Source organism: Musa acuminata, chromosome BXJ1-5 (assembly GCF_036884655.1).
Source record: "Musa acuminata AAA Group cultivar baxijiao chromosome BXJ1-5, Cavendish_Baxijiao_AAA, whole genome shotgun sequence".
Classification (NCBI taxonomy): domain Eukaryota; kingdom Viridiplantae; phylum Streptophyta; class Magnoliopsida; order Zingiberales; family Musaceae; genus Musa; species Musa acuminata.
In genome coordinates this window covers 11,337,752-11,352,890 of record NC_088331.1, presented here as the reverse complement: position 1 = coordinate 11,352,890, position 15,139 = coordinate 11,337,752, and the positions used below count along the sequence as shown (strand labels likewise).

The 15,139-nt window shown below is 34.6% G+C and overlaps 1 protein-coding gene across 1 annotated transcript; it reads right to left on the bottom strand.

Moving 5' to 3' along the window:
- Nucleotides 1–9,879: 9,879 nt before the first annotated feature.
- Nucleotides 9,880–13,625, bottom strand: LOC135673800 (protein CHAPERONE-LIKE PROTEIN OF POR1, chloroplastic-like). Its single transcript, XM_065183112.1, has 5 exons — nucleotides 13,467–13,625; nucleotides 13,204–13,367; nucleotides 13,012–13,115; nucleotides 11,723–12,167; nucleotides 9,880–10,276 (listed from the first exon to the last, which is right to left on the bottom strand). The coding sequence occupies exons 2-5, from the start codon at nucleotides 13,353–13,355 to the stop codon at nucleotides 10,126–10,128; spliced, it is 852 nt and encodes a 283-aa protein (XP_065039184.1). The 5' UTR covers nucleotides 13,356–13,367; nucleotides 13,467–13,625; the 3' UTR covers nucleotides 9,880–10,125.
- Between the last annotated feature and the right edge of the window lie 1,514 nt (nucleotides 13,626–15,139).

Sequence of the window (15,139 nt, the reverse complement as noted above, 5' to 3'; positions counted from 1 at the left end):
ATGATTAATTTTTGAAATATGATATTTTTGGGTAGAATTTATGATCGAGTATAACTTGAGTATAACTTGGCTAAAATATTTCAACAGAATCTAATTAGTTATATTATAGATTTTATTCAATTATAAAGAACCATGAAAAACTAATGTAATCACATCAAATATTTAAGTTAGGAATTGATTTTCTTTCCTTACTTGTTATTATAATTTAAGGAAATCTTAATCTACTTCCTTGTTTGTTGATATGAATTAAGGAAATAACTAGTAAGTATTCCAAATATGATGATATCATATTTGTTAGTATATTAAATAAAAATAATTTATATTAAATAAATACGAAAATTAAAATTTATTTTCCTTAATTGAGGCTCACCTCCTCCTATTTAAAGGGGAGGGATCTCTCTCATTCGTTCCTCACCTAGTCGAGCCTGGCAGAGGGAGGAACGAGGAGTTACACCTGTTGACAAGAGAACGAGGAGTTACACCCTATTGACAAGAGGTAGGTTTCCCTACCTTTCTTAAAAGTTTTAGCTTTTATTTTGATTTTGAAAGTTTTATAGTTTGAAAAATATGTATCAATTCTTTAAATGTCAAATTTTTTTGTATTTAAGTAATCAGTTAAAGTTTTCAAAATATTCTTTGACCCATGATTAAGGTTTTTATTATAGAATTAAATATGTTAAAAAGGTATATGTTTTATATGATATATTTTCTGTATTACAATTTATCTTTAATCTTATCTGGATTAAAATCTTGTTAAACTAAAATATGTTATCAAAAATCACTTTTTTTGATATTCTTTGATCTGAAATTTAAAATATATTATTCTGAATGATTTAAAATATGACTAGAATATGTTGAAATTTTATGTGTTGAAAACATGATTTTTATTTGAATTTAGAAAGCTATTTCCTTGTATTAAAACTTATCTCCTAGTCCCTCTTTTAATGTCTTATGATTTCTAGTCAAATTGAGAATGTTATTTCTTTGTATTAAAGCTTTTCTCCTCATCTATCTTTTAATGCATTATTATGTTTTTATTTATATTGTTAATGGGTATATGCTATGACTAGTCCATGGGCCAAGGCTGGGCCAGTTTTATGTAATGCATGCTCAATCATGTATAATGCACATGACTAGTAGATGGACTGGCTCAATCTAACCCAATATTATTGTTAAACTTAAGCCCAAATATTGATTGAACTAAACTAGACTTGATTAGTCTATATCAATTCAGGGTGATTCCGAATTGATTGACTTATTCAAGTTAGTTTAACCTAAATTGAATTTAATCTAGTCTAAATTATACTAGTCTAGGGTGGTTCCAGACCAGTTAAATAAGGATTAGAGATCAGTTCAGTTAGGCTCTAGTAAATCGAGTTCAATTGAATCGATTAAACTAGAGTTCAAGTCAATTGAGGGCTAATTTATATTATTTGATATTGATGATATTTGAAAGAGATGTTTTAAATATGTTATTTCATCCCGAAATGGACATGACCAGTGTGAGATTATATTATTTTCCTGCCGAGAGCAGGTAGGGCGATTCCCTTCGGGGATTAGCGGGCCGTTAGACGTGGCGGCTGGACGGTTCCTCCATCCGCTGTTGGGAGGAACGTGTCCCCACTTTGGCGGGTGTGGGACACCACTCCATCCGCTATTGGGAGGAACGTGTCCCCACTTTGGCGGGTGTGGGACACCACTCCATCCGCTGTTGGGAGTGTGATATGAGTTTGCCTCCATTCGCTGTTGGGAGAATACAAACTCATCCCGTAGGATAAAACCTCTCCATCCGTAGTTGGGGGAGTGCTCCTTCGGGTATTTGATATATGCCAATGGGATGATTGATTGAATTTTGATCATGTATTCATCTTGATTTGACTTTTGGGGTTCCTACTCAGCGTTGCTGAATTTTCTTTGTTTTTTATTTTCAGAGCAGCCTCTCTCTAGTACTAAATCAGATTCCAGTGGAGAGCAGATCTTCCTCTACCGCTAGGTAGAGCCACTTGGATGACTCTTGAAGTCAAACAAAAAAAAAATTCAGGATGTGACAACTAAATACATCGTAGGTAAAGAAAGCGTGCTCTAATTACGGAGGAGACTAAGATAATACTGATGCAGTGCAAGTATCACAGAGAAAAAAATAATAATAATAAATTAAATATTGACAACTAAATTGGATCGACGAATACCTGTTTGTATCTACTGATGTAATTGAAATTTGATTCCTTGCATATGCACGTCTGTGTATAATTGAATGTACACACTTACATGTGTACGTATAAATGTGTTCCATTATATAGCTTTATACGCATGTCGTTGTCGTATGAGCTTGTTTTGACTAATTGAAATAAGAAATATGGGTTTGAGTGACATTCAATGACTAAGTTTGAGCCATACATAGAAATTATTTTTTATGTTTGAAATATTAATTTTCTTTTATAAAATAATAAAATATTCATATTTCATGTGTTATAAAATCTACTGTGGTTAATTATTAATTTAATATTATGCAAACATAAGTTATGATTTAGTGTCTTTTTAATTTTTATTTTTTACTAGACATACATTTATTGAGTTATTTGAGTATGATGTATCGTATATTTAAAGTATAAATTTTATTTTATTTGACACGTCCTACGATGAATTTTATTTTATATGACTTGTGTTATGAGATATAGTCAAATAATTAATTATTTAATTTTATTTCTTGTATCAAAAATTATGAATCATGTTTTTGGTTTCCTTATAGATGTATAATAATACATTGCTGACATGAGACATATGTGATTGAGCATTTATATTTATTATATATCATTTTAATTTTAAATTAAGTTCTTGATAATTCTTTTATCATATGCGTATACGCTATTATGGATTTCAAGAAGGACAAACTTTTAGATCAACGAAGGAGTGACGTTTTAAGTACATCGAGACGAAGACAATACAATAACATGTTTTATCTGGTAGTAGCCTTTGTAAGAGAATTAGAAAAAAATATTTTTTGCTAAAATAGTTTTAGTTTCATTAATATTATGTGAAAATTAATGTGCTATCATTTTGTGAGAAATATATCCTTTGCATAGTAAACTCGTGACTCGACATGTGAAATAATATTTAAATCCATCAAAAATGTTATCCATAAGGTGGGGTTAGTTTAACATGTCTTTTGAGTTTCGTAAGTATTTTATTTTTTAAATAAATAAAAATTATTATTATTATTATTACTATATATATATATATATATATATATATATATATATATATAATATGACATGTGATATAAAAAGAAGATGGAATAAAAAAAAAAAAGAAAGCATGATGTGTGATATGAATTTGACCCTTCTTATGTGATGAGCAATAATATGATGTGTTCTTTATTATTTGACATTTTGACATGTAATTAGAATAAATGTTTGAATAATTATGTGTTATGTATGATTGATATGATTGATTTTTTTTGGCATCAACTTATGATCAAATAATTATGAATCATTTATTGTGAGTATAATCTATAAATATCCTTCATTAATAATCTACTCATTGTTGATATTGATTTAACATATTATAAGATGCTTATTTTGAACTCTATCCTATTTTGTACTGGGCATTTGTGTCATAAAAAAATTATAATTTTGTTTAAAGATAGCATAGTATGGGGAGTGAGAGCTAGAGGATTGTTAAGATGAAGATAAGTTTGATAATGATAAATATATTATTTTTGAATAAAAAATATATAGATCTATAAAAAAATATTAATTAATGCACCAACTAATCTTCTTATAACCGAATTAGGTTAGTATTGGACATAATATTGATGAAATCATTTTGTAACAAGTTTTACTTTATACTTATTAAAGGACCAATAGGGATTTTGTTTGATGCAAAAAAAATTATTTGCACTCAATAAGGTTTTGATTTGAATGACACTAGACTAAGTCTCATGTATAATTTTGTAACAATACATTATATTATTTAGATATTACTGCTCATCATTTAAGATTTTTTTAAGGCATGGTTAACAATAGAAGGCTCAAAAATAAATTTCTACAAATGCTTTATGTAAAGAAAAAATATTTATTTTATTTGAAAACTTGATTTTTGGATCTAGTAAATATAAGATATTGGTGTAGGGATAGTGAATCTCTAGAACATATTGGACATGAAAAATTTAGAAAAGGGATACTGAAATCAAGCCTTAGTATGAGTACTCTCGATGTGTGACACTCAAATGCAGAAGTTAGATGTATGAGATAATTTATGATTGATCAAGCACAGTTGAGGAAGGACCTAAGCTAAAGAGAGTAAATAGAACCCAAATTAGTGGGTTCTCGGTGTTAAATCTTGAATTTTGAAGATGAAACCAATTAATAGTGTTTATGATTTGATCTGCATTTTGAGTGACGCATGTAGTTTCGATCAGGGAGAGACAATTAAAGTAGAAAAAATCATGTTGGGTCGGAGAAAACCATGTCAGAAGATTGAATATCGAGTTGAACGATCGGTCGATGTATCGACAAAAGGCTTCGGGCCATGGGTTCGGGGATCGGGACAAGAAGATCGGAAATTGCACTAAGAAAATCGGAGTTGCGGAGGTCAACTAGCCGATTTGGCAATAGGCCGCAAGATAGGACGATGCGTCGAAGAATCGAACGAAGCGTCGATGAACCAATGACATGTCGGACAACATGATTCAAGCTTTGTAATAATTGTCTAAGATCGAAGTAGGTTTTAATTGTGCAGGATTAACTATGATAGCGATCAAGGCATAAAGCAAAATGAAGTCTCGGAGTCGAGAACGAGATTTCGTTGGGAGTTCAAGAGTTCGTCGGAAGTCCGGATGTTCGTTGAAAGTTCTGCTAGAATTGACCGTGAAGTCCAGGAGCTTGCCAAAAAAGCTTGTCTAAACTTGCCAAGAAGTTCACTGTAAAGTCCAAGAGCTTGTTGAGAGTCCATCAGAACATTGCCGAGAGATCGTTAGAAGTTCGTCGGAAGATCACCGGAAGAAACATAGACTTACCGGACTTATTTAGCTTATTATATGTCTTAAATTTCATAGTTAGTACATAATTAGAAAAAATTTGAGCCAACCAAATTAAGGGTCAGTTAGGCCTAAATTTAGGTTATGTTAGGCCAAGTTAAAGGCTCGAACAGGTGGCACCATCGTGGCATAGCCTCTGAGACTATGTCAAACGGTGGTACTACTAGTCTGGGTGGTGATACCTCCCAGACACAGTCTTCTAGGCTGTGGTACAGCCTAGTGCAGGCGGTGATATCGCTCATACCCTGAAATTTCAGGGATTTGAATTTTGGCTCTAAGATTTGAAGTCATTTGGGGTCTATAAATACCCCAGCTATTCCTGCATAGAGTAATAGGAAAAGTGAAGAAAAACTCTATGTTTTTAGAGTTGAAATCTCTTGTAAAGTATAAAGTCCCTCATCCTAAAGTTTAAAGAACATTCTAAAGGAGAGTGTGAGGGAAGCTTTGTAAAAAGGGGGTGTAAAAAGTTTTCTCGTGAGCTTGCAAAAGGAGAATAGAGTTTTAAGGATGTTGATCTTCGTCTATTAAAAGAATATCGTTAATGGATGTCGGTGGCCTCGATAGAAGAGGAATCATTGGAGTAAATATAGTTCATAACGACTGAACCACTATAACTCGGTTTGTATTCACTTCTTACAATTTATATTTACTACAAACTGACATTCTTTACTTGTTTTACATCCACTATACTTTTCTGTATGGTTTCAAATCTCAATTGATATAATTTTTACCGTTATACTAATTCACCCCCCCCCCCCCCTCTTGTTAGTACCGACTCGTTCTTATGGATAAAATATATAGATTTATAGGTGGGATTGATATTTTAACGAATAATAATATAAAGTGGCTTATGAATTTAGGGAACCTAATCAATAAAATTGTTGGATGGTAATACAGAAGACTAAAGTGATTTATAAGGAAAATTATATTTAACAAAATCAACATGACAACACATAAAAATTGTTTTAGTTGATGGATCAAAACATTTAAAGACACTTTGATTAGTTAAAATCCAAGAAAAACACATGATTTTGATATGACAGTTTATTATTGTTTTAATCATCGATAACATATATACTTAATAATACATAATTTACTATAGTAAAACTATATCCAAATAGTTTATAAAATAGTAAAACCATATTAAGAATTAGAGTGAGCATTTGATTAATTTTATAAGTTGATGTAACAAATATATGAAACTAAAATTGAAGATATAAATAAACTTGAGTAAGGAGTATGAGACGTGTTTGGATGATATATTAATGATGACATTCTATAATCCCATTACAATCAGGAGTATCTTGAGGGGTGAGAAAATAAAAGATTTTATTGGTTTCAAGAAAATTATGAAGCATTTGAAATTCACCATCGTTATCGAAAAAAAAAGAAATAATAGATCATTCAAAGAACTTTTCAATAATAAGCTTGAATTTAGAAAAAAAATACTTTAGATTTTTCCTTCATGGAAAATAATTACATATAATTTATGAAATGGAAGTAGTTAAATGAATCATTAGATTATATTGGTGAAGGACCCTATATATTAGAATATATAAGTTCAAAAGGTGAATTACTTGTGAGAGATAATAAGAGATTATATAAAAAATAAAATTTTATATATTTTATTATATTTATGTGAATGATATGAAAATGGATAACAAGAGGATAATAATAAAAGTAAAATATAAAAATGAACAATATGATTTAAAACCTTAAAAAGGAAGGATGTCCTAATCGATTATGTCATTCTTGAAACGGATCCTTGATGGGGATTAAAGTAAAGATGGATTTGGATAAAGATTGTACAATAATTGGTCACTTATAAATTTCATCTTTGTTCAACCCTTGCATGAGATGTGTCTTTATATTGAGATTCTTCGTAAAGAGTTAGAACTTAATAAAAATATTATTAGAACATAATTTAGAGATAAATATTATATTCTTTATATCAAGTACAAAAAGACTTAAAAAGGAAGAGTAAGGTTTGTAGAACAATTATGACTTATTTTGAAATTTTTATCATTACCTCTGATGATATTATCTAAACTATCATAATCTTTAGATAAATTATTCAAATCAAACATAACAAGCTTTAAAATCAACAAAGTCAATTTAATGGGGTTGAAAAGAATTGAACAATAGAGTAGAGTAAGCACATGATGGTAGTAATAAAAACTGAGTAGGATATGTAGAAGAATATTTAGAATAAGATGGATATTAAGGCTAAAATATCTATGGAATAATAAGGACAATATTTTTTAGCAATATCGACTTGCATGTTACCTTGAGAATGATTATTTGGACAGTTATTTTACTAGTTGTGGATCTTTCTTTTATTATTAGAATTAATTTTATTAGTAAAATCGATGATGATAAAAGCAATATTAGAAGATGGTGACCATCGCTTAAGATACGCCTAGATTTTTATGAAGGTATATTAATAAATTCTTTAAAGGATATAAAACTATTACAAGTACAACTCATAGTCATAAATTGATTAACATATATTGTTGCAAATTTTGACTATATTCGTGAGAGTGCTTTATAGAGGTAACATATAGAATGACTTGAGGAGACATAGAACAATGATAGTAGGCCAAAATATGATATTAATGGATTAAAAAATATATATTTATGATTGACAGCTTAAAGATTATTCTTTTTAATAGTAGGTGGACGGCAAATGATAATATCATTTATATAATCCATAAGATCATCTAACCGATTAGAAGAGAATAAAATTAATTATGCCAAGAGGTGTAATTTATGAGCGTGAACTTTTAAGAGGAGCTTGGGTTCCAATGTTAACGAAGACAAAAGCATTTAGAGTTTGGAATGACGTAAGATAGCGACTAATAGAGGAAATATTATCGATTATATCAAAAAATTATATATATATATATACTTATAAGAAAGAAAATTTTGTTAGAGCATAAAACTATGATAAGAAAGAAATGAATAACTTAAATTTTCATTAATAGTGAACATAAATTTATAAAAGATTATAAAATATGATAATTATATAATTTTTAATTAATAATAAATCTAAAATATTTAGATGATGAAGAAAACTATGTTGAGATTACAATCCTCATAATTCGTGAGAATCATGATAATAATTTAAAATTATAATAATATATTATTATAATTTTATCATGATTTATATTTCTAAATATTATCCTTCCTAATAGGATTGAGACATTCAATGATTAAAAATATCTTATAACATCTAATATATAAATTAATGTAATGAAAATATATTGATTAAGGTTCATATCTATCTCCATCTTACGCACGTCATTATATTTGTAAAAATGTTAACTTGAAAAGCATATGCAAACAAATTTAATCCCCCCAAAAATAAATTTTATTTTCCTTCATCGAGCTCCAAAACACGCTGCGAAATGACGAAGGCGGTGACGGTGGCGGCCGGCGGCGCCGCCTTGATCGCTGTGTATGACGTCGCTCACGTGGCGGAAGTGGTCGACGCCACAGGGGATGGCGATGGGCCCCTTCTGGTTGAATCCGTACTCCTGGGCCGCCGTGTCGAGGAGCTCCGCGAAGAGGGGGTGGTCGAGGTACGCCACCGGCACCACGAATCGCCGCTGCTCCTCGCCCTCCTGCCCCACCCTGACCGCCATGCACCCCTTGGGCGGCATCTCCGCGGCCGCCTTCACCTTGGCAGCACCGAGGCGCGGCATGCGAGGCTGCAGGAAGCCCAGCGAGCGAGGACGGCGATGGCTTCTGATCTCCTAGTTGGTGTTGCCCTGAAAGAGAGACGAGCGAAGGCTAGAGGGAGAAGGGCCAAGGATCGGAGCTGGAGATGGCGAGGCGGAAGAGGGTGAGGGAGGAATCACGGAGAGAGTTGGGAACGTTGGACATAGTCAGATGTTCAACAATACTTGGAGGAATGACGACGTTGTTGCAGCTGCTCGGCAAAGAGAGAGGCTAACGAGTATTTAAGATGGAGAGAGAGAAGGGGGGACGCAGAGGAATACTTCCTCGTGTGGTTTTGGTGGAGAGGAAGGGCTTCGTTTCCTTCGCCACCAAGCGTCGAGGTGGCAACGGGATGAGAAGCCGACCCCTACGAAGTCAAAACGGTTGGTTTTTCCGCGTCTTAGACTCCGGATAAATCCCAATGCATGAACTGAGGCGTGAGGTCAGCGCCAAGCCAAGCTTAGTAGTATACGTTTGCGCTGCACGTGCGGTGTGGTCAGCGATTAGACCTGGCTCTCTGGAACAAAGAAGAAGAAAGGCATCGGCTGCCGCACTTGGTATTGTTCTTTTCTCACTGAACATTAGGATAAGAAATAACAGAATAAATTCCTTTCCCTCATTGATTCTCGACTAGCTTTATTAATTAATATACAAATAATTTATTTAAATAGAGAAGCGTGCGGGTGAATTCAGGCCACACAACAGCCGCTAAAAGTCAACGCTTTTGATTCTTTTCCATTATCAACTTCCAAAGACAAATATTAAATAAGGGCAACAATATATATATATATATATATAACACATTTCAAAAGAGACAGAAGAGTTTCACAAAACAAATCCAAGTTAAGTTTCAGAACTCATCTACTAGCAAAGGAACCAACACCACCATGAGAAAACAAACGAAACCTCATCATAGCTTGCACCCGAAAACTTCTGTCGCTCAATTATGGCAAAACTAAGTCAAGCAAATCAAACCCTCAGATAAACTACGAAATATTTCAGTCTTTAAGGAACTTACGAAGATTGGTCATCTTAAAGATGAGAACACCATTTTCTAATTTCCTTCTTCCATGCAGAAAGAGAAACAAAAGTGAAACAAAGTCGTTGGATACCTATGGCAGTAACGCAAAGGCATGGAGGACGCATTTTGATAACTCATAGAAACAAGGAGGTAAATGTACATATCTAAGACCAACTACAACAAAAACAGCTGACATGCTAATCATGTTTAAGAGTATGCTAGGAGCAAAAACCACATTTATAGATAGCCAAAACAGCCAAAATTAAATGAGCACACTGCATGTGCAGAACCGCATGATGGTATATTTACTCACTTCCCTAGGAGTAAAAGGATGCCAATGACATAATTACCTGAGATAAGTCGAAGAAACCCAGAGAAGAACATAACTCAACAGAGAAGTGCTCACCTCCAAACTCCTAGGGCCCTGAAGTAATGGTGGCATTACAGAGACCATCAAGAATGTGCCCAATAGCCATGAAGCAAAGAAAGCTCCAATCCTGCATGACTAAAACAGTCAGCATTAATGGGAGAGAGAAACTTTGTACTAGTAGGTGGATAAATGTGCAAAACATCCAATATCATGAAAGTTACGTCTACAACAAATGTGGCAGATAGCACTAGTTGAGTAGAAAAATGTCACCACACAACAATATATAGAGAATATACCATATAATAGAATTATTACACTTGTCTAAACCTCCAGCATGGCAAAGAGATTTTGGAAAAGGGAGGACAGATAGGAGAACATCACATCTGAAAGATATGTCTTATGAGAGCAAAATTTTTCAAAGGAGGTTTACCTCAAAAACCCAAAGGTCAATTTCTCTTATACCTATACAACTTGAAGAGGCCTACAAGCATATTTCAAACTATCACTAATTTATTATACGTTAATCAATTTACACAACATATCTATGAAGAAGTAAACAAACCAACAATGGATGCTTCTTAATGTTTAAAATATTTTGCTAGTACCTATACTAGATCCTTATCAGACCAGTACATACATATGGCACAACACATCTTTATACATCAAAAAGAAAATTAATTATTTATAATAAGCTGGTTACCAATAATACCTCGATATTTCAAACCATGGTGTCTATAATGACGGAGAATTTGTGCTTTGATTTTACATATTTCTCCCCAAGAAAACACTATTTTTTTCCAGATGTCCAAAATATTACACGATCCACATCTCCATGCTTAACTTACCATCTAATAAATGTTACGGAGAGTCATATTAATAATTTAATCAACAGATCCATTTAGTACAAAAGAAAATGCTTTTTCAACAAAAAACATCGAACAAGGAACTTTCTGCAAGATGAAAATTGTTTTTATTAAAAGCAAACATTTTGAATGCAAATGTTGATATTTGCTTTTATAATAGAAATATATCCTATTAAACACTCGCATAAAGACATTATCCCTCCAAGAAAGTGGAAAAGAAAAAAGAGCTTGTTACTCGAATAAATGGACAAGAGATCATAGCGTACCTAACACTGAAACTTAACAATGCATTTACTTGTCATAAATTTGTCACACTCGATATATATAAAAGGTTTAAGCCATAATATTCAGTATTTCAGCTGGTGATTTACCACCAAAACAATCTATAAGGTAATGCATGTGCCAAGAGAGATTTCTTTCCAAATAAACGATAGTGCACATAGACATCTCTATTGGATACATGCTGAAGAGTGACATAATGAAGTGTCACAAAACTACTATGTCAAATCTAAAAAGTCAAGAGCAGAAACACTATATAATTCCTGCAACTAACATAAAAACAAACAGATCTTCTCATCTAAGTTTATGAACAAGTTATAGATAGAAGAAAGGTACTAAAGAGACTGTCACCAAACAGTTGATTTTTAAGACTATTATATATCATGCTATGCAGAATCCACAAAAGTTCAATAATGAAACTGAAAACAGACCCATATAAGAATGCTCGCAAGCCGTTCTTAAGCCTGTCATATATGAAATATATGGATGCTATGAGCGAAATGGCCACTTGAAGTGTTGGCCCTTCTTCCGTTGGAAAGAGAACAGTGAGTACTCCAAGAACAATGAATGCAGCCGCGGTCTTCAAGATGATTTTCATGGATGGAGCTTCAAATCTACTTGTGACAGCCTTGACAACACGTGATTGTGTAACCTCCCTTACTTTCTTCTTCAAATTTATTTTTGGACTCCTTCTATCATATAAGCTCTGCATAATTATCCTGTCATGGGCTGATTCAATTGCATCGACACTTGGCTTATGTCCAGCATATTTTTTCACTAAAAAGTTTCTAGCAGCCTGAATTTCTTCTTCAGATGCTTCTCTGCTTATTCCCAGCCGCTTATATGGGTCTTTTACATGAATCCTAGGGAAGACAGCTGCAGAAAGAGATAATTAGACGTTGGTTAAAGAGCATAAGACCACTCAACCGGAACTACAGATTAAATGAGTGATGTACACAAGATAATAGACCACAAATCTATGATTTATACTTCTGGCACCAGGTTCTCACAGTCCATATCAGCTACAAATGTCTCCTTTCTTTGAAAGCTTTAGGAAGGAAAATAAGCTTTACACACCTATTTTATCAATGCTAGATACTGACCAAGGGATTGATACTGGTGTTAACAAATCAAATATCCACATTGTTGTGGCTTGTCCATAACGTTCACGTTGGAAACTAGGCAACCTAACTACTTCAATAAAATCGAGCTACTACATATTGAACAGAGGATTGATAGTAGTGTTTAAAACGATGAAATATCCACATAGTCCAATATAGTCATATTGGAAACTAGGCAACACTTGCATAAAATGGAACAATCACAGCTGGTTAAATCATCCTACAGCAGATAATGCGTTAGAGCAGTTATCTAACACTGTTTCAACACAGTAACAATTACAAGATAGCACACATAAAGCTACTCACAATTAAGCAGATAAAGTCATAAAGATTCAGGAAGGCTACCAATTACAAGATACCATTTATGAGAAGCTGGATGTTTTCTGCGTCACTCGCAATATGCTGCCACCATGTGGAATTCATGTTCACAAAGTAAGAATTACAAATTAAAAATATCAAGCTATTCATGATAGAATAGACAAGCCTACTTAGGACAAGCATAATGATTTCTGCATTACTCATGACATATTCCCACATGTCGAATTCAAGCCAAAAAGGAACCGTAAAGCAACAAAGGAAGAAAGGTAAAGACATCTTACAAGGTGAATCTTCAGCCATATCACCAAAAGATGCATGCACCAATTTTTTGGTTATGCGAGGCCTTCTCAAAATGTACACTTGAGTTAGAGAAGTTCCATACTTGCTGGCGCAAAAGATGGCATCTTTAAGAAATCTACTCGAATAATTGAAATTAATGGCTCCCAAAAAATAGAAAATCATTCATGCATTACCTGTCCTTGGAGGACAAAAGTGTAATCCTGTCTTTAAATCTTAGATTGCAGGGCAATGGTGAAGCTGACCGACAAAAGGAATTTGATGCTCTTATAGGCGTCACGCAACAGGAAATCCTCGACGGATTAGAAGACAAACAAGACACGACCATATCTGCCAATTGCTGTAACAGAAGTCCTAGAATGAGATTTCAAAGACGAACAAAAGGCATACGCTTTGGCATCGACGGCGAAAGCGGCGCTGGAAGAGGGAGAGTAAGCACCTAGGGGAGGCTGCTTCTGAAGTTGACGGCCTGGCGCTGATGCCGAAGGACCAGGGGAGGCGGCGATGCGCAAGGTAAGACGCCGAGCGCGTTGCGAGGAATCCCTAGGCCGGCGCCTGAGGATAATTTTGATACTGGACCCGGAGTGGGATTTGAACGACCATCCAACGGATCCGAATCCGAAACCCGTTATATTTCGGATCCCGGCTCCGGGTATCTGGATCCGCGCAGAGGCTCCATGTCCACAAACCTTCGGATTATATTTAGGCGTTGTACATATTATATATTACGAGGATTTTTTTTTCCAAACTATTTCAAAATTAACATACATATATATATATATATATATATATATATATATATATATATATATATATATATGTGAATCATCAAATATATCCTTCTCTTAAATATATGCTACTATTTTAATCGATTGCGAAAAGCTTGACACGAGGGAACATGTGAAAAGGGGTTGGGAAGAGGTGCATGTGAGATTTGGTCTCTGAATCCTTTTTCCAATATTTGTTTAGGGTTTGGTTCAATTTTAATATCCACCGCCCCTCACGTGAATTGGGCCACTTTGCCACTAATTTGGGCGGCGTCTGGTCCACCTGCCCGGGCAACGGTCGCGTGACGCGCGCTCGGCCCGAGCTCGGGGTAACTAAACGGACTAGACACGTGTCTGGCTGTTGCGTGGAGTCTACGTCTCCAGTCACGACGTCACCGGACGTAGGATGCGACGCTGATGATGCTTGGCGCATCAAGATTGGTGATAAACTATAAGCCCATTTTGCAGGATGAACTTCAAAACGTGGTTTGTTTTTTAGATAAGAGATAAATGATAATGATGAAATTTAAACTCAAGATTTTACGAGAATTTATTAACATATTTATTAGCTAAATTAATAAAATAAGATAATATTATCTTCTGGCGCTGCACGTGTCTACACGTGAGCCTACTGCTGATGACGTTTAAATTTCGAACACCTGCGGTCCTTCGAGAGGGTCGACGCTGGCGTGGGTGGACCAAATGGAGCCGCCGGTTCCGAAATCGACTCGGACCGCCCACCACGTGACACTTTGTTTGACTCGGCATAAGCCGCCCGGTTCAAAGTTATTCTCATTCTTATCCAAAATGACCTGCCTGCCCCGTCTAAAGGACCCTCGTCCACGAGGAATTCCGTCGAAGCGAAGTGGCAATGGAGTAAAATTACTGGAGGAAAGCCGAGTCAAAACGATATGACGAGTAAAGTGCCAGCCGTCGCGCCAGCAAAACGCGTCATCGAAGGAGATTTATTCAAAAAAGAAAAGAAAATTCATGTATAGAAGTTTCAAAAAGGAGAAACGAGATGTCCTTACTACGATGCCCTCGAAATTGGAACAAAATTACTGGATGGGGGGGTGGGGTGGAAAAGAACAAGGTAGGGGTAATGAAGAGCTGCAGGAGTACGAATGGAGTCCCATCACCGCAGCAGACGCTCGAAAGGATGAAGACAGCCTCGGGGCGCAACGCTGGCCTTCTTCTTCGCTTCCGCATTTGATTCCTTCTCTCTCCTATTTTGTCCGGATAATAATATACACGGTTCGGAGATGACACCAATCCACCATTGGCAGTGGCACTCCCGTGGTTTAGATGCAGAAGGATGGGTAGAATTGAACATCGAACGCTAATC